General features: G+C 41.4%; 1 protein-coding gene across 3 annotated transcripts in view; it reads right to left on the bottom strand.

Annotated features, from left to right (window-relative positions):
* The window catches only part of grid2 (glutamate receptor, ionotropic, delta 2), a 523,204-nt gene extending 510,923 nt beyond the window's left edge, over positions 1 to 12,281 (bottom strand). The window contains exon 1 of one of the 3 annotated variants that reach the window (XR_014801858.1): positions 11,083 to 12,279. Coding sequence is in view for 2 of the 3 variants with exons in the window: in XM_084947220.1 (XP_084803346.1) it covers positions 11,083 to 11,170 (88 nt within the window). In the remaining variant the exon portion in view is untranslated. Of the gene's footprint in view, positions 1 to 11,082 lie in introns of all 3 variants that reach the window. The other 2 variants (XM_084947220.1, XM_084947219.1) reach the window with 2 other exon arrangements.
* Between the last annotated feature and the right edge of the window lie 402 nt (positions 12,282 to 12,683).

Raw genomic sequence — 12,683 nt, 5'->3', positions numbered from 1 at the left:
AAGAATATAGGCTTAATGAAAAGGACACAGAAATGTGAGTTTTCCTTTGATAGTGGGTCAACAGATGGTTAAAGAACATAGAGTAAAGGAAATGCAAGAGAGAGGCGCAAAGGGGAGACAAAGGAGCAGGATAAAAGCAAGTCAAAAGCATAGAGGGTGAGAAAAAGAGAGCCCAAAGGGTTCTCTGCAGCCAGACGGGTTCTAATGATGCCGTCTCAATAACAGATTCACTGTGCACGAAGTAGTGGTTGTGCTTGAGTGTACAATGAAGTAAGACATTTCTTTTAGTAGTTTTTTTTTATCTGGACATAGCTTCTTTTTTTAATACCGGAACACAAAGAACAGTGTCATATAAATAAACATATAAAAATTGTAGAAATCCTTTAAAAATAAATTATTTCCGCCAAAGCAGCTTTAATTTATTTTTCAACACTTCAGCTCTTTAAAATCACATACATTGGGCTCTGGAGTGAACAATTCTTCTAGTCTGAAGAATGTCAGCAATAGAAATAGAAACCATAGTAATGATTTAAACCTTAAGCAAGCAGTGTAGAATGTTATTTTCTGAGGTTCAAAGCCCCTTACACATATAAAAGCAAAACATTTCCCAGGAGCTACCTGCACTACCTAATATTCCACCACTTTAATCTGGATACTGCAACTTTTACAGTGGCTGCATAATCAGCACAAAAAAACAAACAAAACGCAACAACAATCAATATGCTTGCTTCCTCGCTAGAAGTCCCTGTGGCATTCATTACTGTAAATAAGAATGAAGTTTACTTGACTTGCTTAAGGATACAAATTTGTAAACCATTATCAGGCTGTGACTTATGCCACATTGGGGGATCCAAGAGACCAGCATGTGTTGATTTAATAAGAGATACAAGAGCTATATGTTTATATACTATAATGGAATATGTATTTAAAATTAGCTGTAGATTACATTTCTGAGACACGCCACGCATAATAAGAAGAAACAGTGGGAGCTGCATTAATGCAGTTAGATCAGCGCCACATTCTCATCACGTAGTGCTGTTTGAATGACCAACACAGCTGTTACTGTCTGTCTAGCATATTTATTATTACCTTATGTTGTTTGCACTGCATGGAGTGTCTGCATAAATCATTTCACAGGAAAGGTTTTCAGCCTCCGGATCTGTGTTAATGCAAAGTATGTGCTGATCTCCATAGATGCACATAGTTTGACTGTAAACATTTAAAATATATATATAAAATCAAGAATTCTGCACCTCTGTGTAGGAATTTGACCTCTGTGTTTAACCCAACTGGGAGATATGAACACACGGTAGAAGACATAAGCAAATGCACCCACCACTAGCAGTTAAAACAGGAGCCAGGGCACCAGGCAGCCAGCGGCAGGCCTTCAGAAATAACTGGGGGAGGGTTTTTCTGTGCATTGCAGCACTTAGGGTAGAGGCAGGGGGCGCTACTCCAACAATCAAGAGTCCACAAGTGGCTTTGTTGAATCTGATATGAGGTACAACACCTTAACAGCACAAATGGAGCATGTTCAGGAAACTTTATCCTATAAAGAGCTCAGCTCAGATTTACGATGTTAAATCACAACTTACTGTCCACCACAGTAAATTGTGGCATATGAAAAACAATGATGGCCTTACCCATATGGAAAAGATATATATAAATCTTATAAAGTTTGTATCTGTCTTGTGTGAAACTTGTATGAAAAGCATACAAGAGTGAAAACATATATAAGATCCTTTGAAAAATTATATAAATGAAACTTGTATGTTTTGGATACTTAATAAAACAATATATGAAAGTAATGAGAAAGTGGCCACCGTCATGAGTAAATCATATAAGCCTTATATGATTCACTATATGAAGTAGGCCACATCTTATGCAAGTGTTTTATAAGTTTTTACTATTTCTTTTCCATATGGGTAAGAACAAAAGTCGTAAATTCCTCCATGACTGCAAGCAGATGAAATCATTTACCAAACGTAACAAAGCAAACTGTGTGCAAATATCTGCTCTCGCTGTTGTCTCCCTTTGAATTTGTGGGAATTTCTTTTTCAGAGCTTTAAGGAACACTATGGTGAACGCTACAATTCAGATGGGCACACGCAGGCAGCGTTGTGACGTGTTGCCAAGTGTGTCAGACAAACAAACAGCACATTACAATTCCATGACAGTGATTAGCAAAGTGTTTAACACCTCTCAGTTCTAATGTTTATTTCTGTAATCGCTGACAGCATTTTAAGCACTGAGGGAGAGACAGAGAGGGAGAGGGGAGAACAACGGAGGGAGATGGGGAAAGAGGAGAGGAGCCGTATATATATATATATATGGATACATACAGCACAGGTACAGATATGAAACATTATATCACAGAGAATATGACTCCAAACAAAGACTGAGGTGGGAGCAGAGGCCAAGTCAGGGGTGAAGTCTCACTGTGTTATTCACTGAGAAACAGAAATGAGTCCAACAGTGATACAAGTTTTTCCTCCTCCGCTATCAGGTAAAAGCTACTACTGCTTATTTATGTACTGTTTTCATCTTGTGAGCATCTGAGTGTGTGTGCTGATGTGCGTCTGTGTGTTTGATGTTGCACAGGTCACATGTTAAGTATTGTGTTTGCATTTCTGCAAAGCAGTCCAAAGAACAGCTAAAAAAAAAAGATTCTTAAATATTCTTTTGAGCTTTTGAGAGTAAATCAATAAATCTGAAAAGGGCCGCGTCAACAGAATCGTGTAATAAATATTTTTTTCCTCCGCAACGTGGAAATTAACTACTTCTCACCGAAAATAAGAAAAGGATCATTGTGAGAGAGTTGTGAAAATTACCAGTGAAAGTGTGAAACTAAAAGTAAGCAGAAAGCACACTACAAGACATGCATGTGATCAGATTTGTGCAGCTCTAGTACAATAGAGTTCGTGACCGATCATCTCCATGCGTCACTGTTCAGTGAATCATTCACAAATGAATGAAGCAAAGACAGAGCACAAAGGGACGATGCAGGCAATGCTCTTTGGATTTCAAAGTGTTATAAATGTAACTGTCAAGATTTTTTGCGGGGGTATTTTCCCTCGCCAATTTGTCCTTCTTCGCATGTGTATACTGGGCCACATGTGTTAGTATATCTGCATGTGTGCACAATGCAGAACAAACTTCCAAATGTCATGTTTACTTTGTCTTTAGATTGCCACTCCATAATTTGCTGTGGAGGAAATATTTTTGAAAAAAGAAACTAATAATGTTGGCATTCACACAGACACGCTTGCACAAAGATGCATGAACAAACACCCATGCTGAATATGTGGCCAAACACACAGATTGTGGTCAGGACATGTGCTTACAAATGACCTCTATTACTTGCATGCAAGCTCAGACAATATGCACACCGACTAATGCGTGCTCGCATGCTCCCACACAAGTGTGCCTGAGACACTCACACAAATGTTGTACACATGCAAAAACATATTTTCTGCACATTCAGGGAACCTTGTACCCCTGTGAGACACAGTGCAGATAACTGGAAGACTAAAACAGCATTTGTGTCAGCAGAGACGGTGAACAAGACCGTGAAAAACCACGAAAAAGAGAGCGGAAGGATAGAGAGGGCAGCTGTAAATATTCACACAGCTACAAGGACGTAAGAGGAACAAAAGGGATGAATAACACGCAAGGACACCCACATATAGTATATATGTCATATAGTACATGCAACAGAAATGTGCAACTGCACACTCACACACACACATAAAGCTGACAGTCCCACTAGTATTTATTACAATGCATACATAAGGTTCACCATACACTCTACAAACACTTTATTATGGACACCTTGTTGGTACAGGGTTGGACTCTTGTACTATATATATAGGTCCTGGAATCATCCCTCAGATTGTGATGCTATCATATCTTATTGACATGACGACAACGAGTGGTTATTTGAGTTACTGTTGCTCTCATCAGCTACAAGCAGTATGGCTACTCTATTCTGACCTCTGACATCAACAAGGTATTTTCATCCAGAGAACTGCTGCTCACTGGATTTTTTTTCTGGTTTTTTTATAAACCTTATAGATGCTTCTGCAGAAAAATCTCAGTAGGTCAGAAGTTTGTGGAATACTGAGACCAACCAGCCTGCAAGGCACCAACAACCATGCCAAGTTCAACATCATTTAAATTAACTTTCATTCTCATTCTGATGTTCAGTTTGAAATACAGGAGGTCATCTTAACCATGTCTACAAGCCTAAATGCACTGGGTTTCTACAATGTGGTTGGCTGATTACATATTCGCTTTAAGGAATAGTTATTCAGTTATTTCTACCATGTGAGTAACTTCTAGTCACTGCACAGTCTCTAAAATCAGCTAGCTTCTCCGCTCTTGAAAAATACATTGAGCTGAAAATCTTTCATTGAGAACACAATATTAAGAGCACAGAGCCACAAAGGCACGCCTTTACATTTTTTATATTTTTTGTGTGGATTCTTCATGCATTCTGTGCTGCCAGAAGTGGTTTAAATCAATCTACGCAAAAAGCAAGCTGACACTTGCAACAAAAGTTTTTGTCCTCAGATGACATTAAGCGTGTGCCAACTGCATAAACGCACAATACAATCATCCGGGAACAAGGGCCTGTGTTGTACAAGTCCTTCCCAACCCATCTGGTCCATTCTACCTGTATTCTGACTGATACAGTGAGATGAAGCACCTTCAGCAGGGCAGGCCAGTCTACCCTCGCCTGCATCTGCAGTCAACCTCAGACAAGCAATCATACTTCTTCTCACAGTTACCTGTCACTTCATCTCAACTTCAGAAACACACACACACATTCTCAATTTCTCTCTCTGCCTGGTTAAGAGTTCTGCCTCAGTGACCAGGTACAGACGTCAGAGCAGCTGCCACTGTCTGTCTCTTTCCTTTACAAGAAGATACATAACAGTCCCAAATATCACACCGCAAACATACAGAAACCTGACAAACAATTTGAACCTCAGTGAATCATATTCACATACAAAACAAAAAGGAGAAAAAACCCACTATTGTTCATATACTAAGAAATATGAGGCGCTAAATCTTTCAAGTCAAAGATAGCACGGACCAGCACATCTGTCAACACTCAGACATAAAACTCAAAAGAGATGAAGCGTTTAACACACGCTGCCAAGCGCCCACCCTGCTGAATTGGTGCATACATTCAGATTTAAATATATGTGTGCACACACAAACAGAAAAGGACAGTTTCAAAAAGGAAGCGGTGTTGACAGCTGTGAAACTTGGAGACAAAACCAGACAAGAACAGCCATTCACACAAACTGAGATGTTTAGAAATCCTTCTCCAAGGAAAAGACCGGAATAGCACCAAAGTGAAAGGAAAAACCAGGACATGCCACCCCAATTTCTAAACCCTGTAAATAATGGAAACCTCTCATTTGGTCTTTCAACTCGTCCCATCCAAATGACAGAAATTCTTCTCTTTCTCAACAGTATGAAAGGACTGAGCCCCCCGTGTTCAAGCGCTGCAAAGATCCAATAATCTCGAAGTCAATTCTCTCACTCGTCACTTTATAACCTTTTTTTCTGCTTGCCTGCTTTATCTTTACCAAGTCTGTGACAACTGACTGAAACAGGGTTTTTTTTAAACAAATTAATGCTCTATGTTTCTGGATATTTGTCTGTATTAAATAACATGAGAAGCTACCATGATGTGTAAGATGTAAGAATGCAACTATGTTAAATACGAATCCCAGGAGCCATTCACCAATATAGGACGTGAATCTATATCATTTAGTACATGGTAGTGGGTAGTCAAAGAACCCATGCTAAGCTACAGTACAGAACAACTAAGCCGTGTCAAATGAATCTCAGTGGACCTAAAATATCTGTGGTCACAGTCTTTGGCCCAGTTTTAGCAACACATGGGCTGGTTGTCAGCAGCACATTAGAAGCTAAGATCCTTACCCATAAACCAGCGCCATCAGGGAAGTGTGTGATCGACATCAGTGAGTCAGCCTGGGATCACAGAAGGTACAGACGCAGCCTCCGAAGCAGAGCTGTTCCAAGTTCCTCGGTACGACTCTAACAACCTCACTGCCAAGCATGTCGAAAAACAGTGCAAAAAATTGTTTTACATGGCATTCCTGCTGGCAGCTATGAGGAACCTCAGCAGTGTTGCCCTCATGAAAATGGTTTCTGTTTCAAAATTTCTACTATACAAATATTTCACTTTTTGCAAAAAAAATAATTTGAAACCGAAAAGACATCAAATACTTTATAAAACAAAAGCAACTTCTGGCTGCTCCCTTATTCAGAAGGGGACGCCACAGTGGGTAGCTCCACATATTTGACTTGGCAGATTTTTATGCCAAATGCCTTTTCTGACATAACCTCTATGTGATTTGTGTCTCCTCCCAGGATTGAATTGAGGATCTTTTGCTCACTAGACAAATGTAAACAACTACACTATGGATCCACTAAAAATGATAATAATATAATATACTATAATAACAACCTGTAGCCTCAGACTAAGTGAAAAACATAAACAGCACTGAAAGTGCTATGAATGGTGATCGTGCTGAGAGACAGAGAAAGGTAACTGTGCAAGACATCGCTTGAACCGGGATGAACCAGGTTCACAGACAAGGGAAAGAAGCCAGCATCTTTGACTCGTCTCTAATGCTTGATGTACCAGTGGATGCACTCTGACACACTGCATGGCTAAAATTCAGTGACACCACAGTGAGGACTTAATTTGGCTGAATAAATCACCAAAGAATACAAATGTGCTTCTCTAGTAAAGGTCACAAGGTTGAAGTGTTTGCATGCTTGCTTACATAGCCGGAATACAATGATAAAACTGAGAACTGTCAGCTATTTACTGAAGTTTTAGATAAATGCTGCGGGTTGACCTTTCAGTATTCAGCACTGGAAATACATGATTTTAATTTAGCACCACAGATAAATGAACTGGGAAGGTTCAGAGTTTTTTAAAGACTCCAGTGGCATCAAAATATATATATACATATATATTATACATATATATAATATAATACACTAATAGTCATATGAAAGCAGACATAAATTACCCGTATGTACTTGTGTGTATGTGTGTGTGTGTCTTGGTCATTCACGATCTCTCACACTGTGACAACATACTGTCTGCCTCGGGTCGTCACTCTTTTCATTTTCAGAGCTCACCGAGTTCTCCTACAACCAGAATTAGAGGAGTTAAAAATGCTTTTTGTTTCACTGAAACATTATTTCACATTGTTGGGGACCGGTCTCTCTCATTCCCTAACACACACATGAAGAACCAATATGAACTGCCCTCATAAAGCAAAGAGACATTGCCATGCAGAACACGATGCAGTGAGGGCCAAGAGGCAAGCGGACTCCCCCCCCCCTTCCCTCTGCATGCTGATCATTAGAGAGACAAAATGGGAGAGAGACAGAGTGAAAAAAAGAGAGACTGGCAAAGCAGTAGTGCCAGCTCCCCTTGCAGCTCAATCACATTTAATGCCTGGATAGAGCAAGATGAAAACATCTGCCGGTCACTCCTGCAAATATCACCCAAATAACGGCAAGTCAGTTACAGACCAACAGGTTCTCAGATTAGACAGCTGAATGGTATGTGATGGTGATATAAAGTCTCCCTTTGTTGGTGCTTTTTTACTCTCTGTCTTCCTCTTTTTCTCTATTTGATATGCATCTCCCCTTGCATGTCTAGTTTTCCACCTCGTCCCCTCATTCCATCTTCAACAGCAACAAAGAGATTAAAGAGGGATTACTTCTGACATGTCAACGTGATGCGCCCGGTGGGCATACTACTTTTTTATTTTTCATGTTGACCTAAGTCAATAAGATACACACACACACACACACACACACACACACACACACACGTGGACTCACACAAGCAGAGATAGAGCGACGGAGATAGAAAGTATCTCCACTATTGGCCTCTACTTAAAATAGTACCACCTTTTGTGAGCTACAGCTCAAATCACAATGCGCCTCTACTTGTGTCTTCTAATTCCATACCCTTGCTTATGTACCGTTTCCAAGATCTGCTGTAAAAGTGAGGATAAGGATGGATATTTTAGAGACAAGAAAACTATGAGCGACAGAGAAAGAGTATCATTTTGTGTTTCTAACTTTTAGCTGTGATTCAAAGTACTAGTATCTAGTGGGGAAATAAATAAACTATTGATTAGAAATAAGGTGGACAGGAGATTGAGCAAGAAATCACACTGCCCAGCTAACCATCTGCACTGAACCTTCTTCCATAAACGCATACATAGATAAGCTTGTACCCAACAGAAATAACAGCCCATAACAGACTGCACAGTTCTGCTAATTTCAAAGCATTTCTTGCCCAGGTTTCCACTGTATTGTAGATTTAACATACTAAAAGCTGGAGTTATTCCCCTAACTTTGTTCCCTGCTGTGCAAAAGTTGTAAGCAACTGAAAAAATGCTGTAAACAAAGAATGCTTTGAGAAAATGATTGTTTATTGGTCCCAAATGTATTCTGCAATGACAATGACCCCAGACATACAGCCAAAGTCATTAAGAACTATCTTCAGCGTAAAGAAGGACAAGAAGTACTGGTAGTGATAGTATGGCCCCCACAGAGCCCTGATCTCAACATCATCGAGTGTGTCTGGGATTACATGAAGAGACAGAAGGATGTGAGGAAGCATACAGCCTCAGAAGACCTGTGGTTATTTCCCCAAGATGCTAGGAACAACCTCCCAGCCGTGTTTCTTCAAAAACTATGTGCAAGTGTACCTAGAAGAAATGATGCTGTTTTGAAGTCAAAGGGTGGTCACACCAAATATTGATTTGATTTCGATTTTTCTTTTGTTCATTTGCTGCATTTTGTTGATTGATGAAAATAAATGATTAACACCTCCATTTTTAAAAGCATTCTTTGTTTACACCATCTTATATAAACATATATCTATTTCTATATAGATATATATATGGCAAAATTCCCAGTCGGGGGCCGGTCTATCTACATCTATTTATCTGTTTAATTTACAGTTTGGATTTGTTGAATTTTTGCAGTTTTGCAGAAGCTTCATCTGCAAAAAATGCAGATTTTAACAACTAACCAAATCCCATTCTCAGAAAGATTTAAAGGGTAATATGTAGGCGAATGACTGGGTTTCGCATGCCAGTTGTAAAACACTGGGTTTAAAAATGATTGGCTAGAGTTTATTCCAAGAAGACAATGAAAATTTGACACCATGTCTGAAATATATGAAGAACAGAGAACAGCAGGTTCTTGCCAGCTACAGTTCCAGTGGCTGACAAGTGTAGTTACCCAAATTTGATCTGTCTTGTTTATGGTGAGCCTGAAAATGTCTCTGATTTAAGCACATTGCTAGCACTCTTATCTGAAGAAACTTACAGTCAGCAAGCAGGTAAAATTTGAACTCTTGCTGTGAGACACTTGCAGAACATGAACCTGCTGCTGTGATCAAACCATCACTCATGGGGATGAGCTGCCTAACCGCTGCCACCTGCACAGGGCAGGAACCACAGCACACAACCCCAACTAAGCTTCTGTGCACTTTACTGACTTTACAGCACTCAAATTTATGTAAAACTAAATTTAAATCAGAAACAAAAGGGAGGTTTTTGATCTACTGAGCAAACTACACTCAGTATTGGCAGGTTCCATTCTCTGCAAATTACCAGAATATGCATTTGCTGTCGACAAGACAAATCCCATTCATTTTGCCATACTGCTGTTGTAGTTCTAATGTGGAGCATCTGCTTGGTCCATGGCCCAGAAAGGACCTCCAACTCAACCAGTGATTTTGGAAACTGCACTCAGTTAGCCACAAACCTGGCCTGGGATCAGCTCTGTAAATCACTAGGGTTTAAATGGATCAGGGTCTTCCCTCCTTGGCAGCATAATACTGTGAGATAGATGGTTTTAAGTGTGTGTGTGTGTGTGGGGGGGGGGGGGGGGGGGGGTGTCAGTAAATCTGGATGTGATCTTGACCATGCACTTCAAGTTAAATAAAAAGTGGACAGGTGCTTATCTTTTTGCATGTGTATGCTCTCTCTCTCTCTGGTCTATCGCATTTTCGAGGCCACCGAGTTGTGCATCGAATATGTGTGCCCACCACCACCTCGCGTCCTCATCTCATCCTGCAAGGCACGCTCTCCACTGTCAACTCTCTCCCTCCCTCTCTCGCTCCCTCTCTCTTTCTCTCCCCCTCCCACTCTCTCCCCAACCTATAGGAGCCGGAGGTGCTGCTACATCGACTCAAAGTGTATGCTCCTTGATTTGGAAATCACTCTCAACGCAACAGTGCCATGCTACGCGGGTGGTGGTGGAGGGCAGAAAAGACATAAGGACAGACAAAACCTTTTCTTTTCCTCTTGACACTGCAGTAGCTCGCGAAAGAAAGGTGACAGTGCCCCGTGCTCCAGGAAAATCTATAAGTGGAAAATTTCCTACCATCCAGGATAATCTCTCTGACACGCAAGGCAACATCACGCCATCCAAAACCACCTGTTTTCCGCGCACGCTGTGCTCAAAGCAAGGCAAACGCTGCACTCTAAGGGTAGACCCTTTTCTGGACATTGTCCGCCTTTAATGTATGTGTTAATATATGCCCCAACTATATATATATATATATATACATAGATAGAGAGAGAGAGAGAGAGATTTTTTTTAAACAAACCCACTATGGGTAGACTAAACAGAAAATGGGTTTATAAATGCAAATGATTTTCAGTAATGCCCCCAGCACTAACGCAAACTTCATTTGTATGACGCATAGCATATCTCCAGGTCATCATTTTAGCTGTGGAACAAAAGGCTAAAATTCACAAATATTCGCACTGAAATCCATTTAAAATATATTGTCTACATCCTGAATGCAGTGAGCTTCATTAACAAAGAACTCCACTTTATGCCACAGTGCGCCAAAGATATCGCCAGCGACGCTGTGATTTAAGAAGCACCGCGCATAGCAAGGCTGAAACATCCCGTCTGTTTCCTGAGAGACGCACAGAGAGTCTCGTTCTGGCTGCGATTTAGAGGAGGAAAAGCGCAGTAACTTACCGATGTGAATGATTGAATCCGAGAGTGTCGACTTCCACTCCTGGCTCCAAAAAACGGCAACGAGCAACACAGCCGTTATAACTTTCATTATGTCCAGAAATATTTTCCCCCAGAAACCGAGAAAAACTACAGCTCTCTGCGCGAGAGCAAACTGAGTTAAAATCCCGAAAACAGAAGCTTCCCTTTTTTAGTCCATCTGTAAGGTGGTCAAGGAAATTCCCGGTGATCTCTGTCTTTATGTGTTCTCTTGAGAGTGTAACGCTTGCCTGCAGATGAAAAGAGGAAGAGATTCCTGGGTAGTCATAGACTGGTGCCCTGTTGAAATTCCTCCCAACATTAAATCATGTTCTGGACGAGTAGAGACGTTGAGCCGTGGAGAAAACAAACCGCATCCAAACGCCGACGCGTTAAAACGAGCTGACGGGCTGGAGGTTGTGGCAGCTCATTTAAAGGAATAAATCTGTAATCATTTGATAACGTGAGAGGAAACCTTGTTATCTTGAAAAGCAGGTTCTGTTATAATGACTCGAGATCCCCAGCCTCTCAGACCTGGCGACGCAGTTTCCCCCTGCACCAATCACCAAACCACCACCAGCAGCAGCAGCAGCCTCAACGGAGCAAGCCAACGGCCAAAACTTCCATTTATCCCAAAGGCTATCTTTTTATTTTTCCTTCACCTAGCCACTGTTTAAACACCACAACAGGCAGAGCACCTTGACAAAACCCAGCAGCGACTTTTGACAGTCAATACAAGAAATGATGAAAAGCCTTGTCACATGGCATTAACACGGAGAGGTACCATATTCCGGAATTGTCTGTAGCTTCCTGAAGAGATGAGAGAAAGAGGAGGGGGCTCTAACACGTATAGTATAGAGAGCTCCAAAAGCCACTATTATTTTCTTCGCCAGGAGGGGGGAAACGTAGGCTGGGCTACCAGGAGAAAAATTAACCGAGGGTGCGCGCAGCGACACTCCCGCGGTCCGCACTCCGTATGCGGGTGTTAGCGTCGGCCCCAGCAGCACGCGCGGTGGCTGGTAAAGAGGAGGTATGCTGCGTCCGTGAGGGGTGGGGGGGAAGAGAGAGGGGTGGGGTTGGAGTGAAGAGAGAGAGAGAGAAAGAAAGAGAGGGAGGAGACCCAGGAGAGAGATAAAGAGAAAGAAGCGGCAGCAACTGTGAGCAGCAGCAGTTGCCAGCCGGGGCGCGCATCTACTGTCTGGAATTACCTTGGTGAAAGACAGATGAAATGTGAATATCAGGGAGGGCGGGGGATGCAGAGGGGAGTCTAACGGAGAGACAGACAGATGAGGAGAGGGGTAATCTGCTCTGCCACGGGCACTTCACTCAGCCGTTGATAGCTAACCCCCCTGTACAACAGGAGGTGGTGATGAGGATGCCAGTTTCTGTGCTGTATGAGGTTATCCGTTTCATCAACTGGACACTTTTTACATAAAAAACATTTCCATTAACTTTACCCTGCTGTGATGTTTTGTTTTAAGGCGATCCTGTCTTTTTTTTCTGATCAGTTCACTCATTCACACCACATCCTGGGAGTTGTCTTTCATACATTTCCTTATCCGAACTGGTTTCATTTCTCTCTGTGT

This window comes from Perissodus microlepis, chromosome 12, assembly GCF_051167445.1.
Source record: "Perissodus microlepis isolate ML-2025 ecotype Zambia chromosome 12, ASM5116744v1, whole genome shotgun sequence".
NCBI lineage: Eukaryota > Metazoa > Chordata > Actinopteri > Cichliformes > Cichlidae > Perissodus > Perissodus microlepis.
This window is presented reverse-complemented; position numbering and strand designations above follow the sequence as displayed.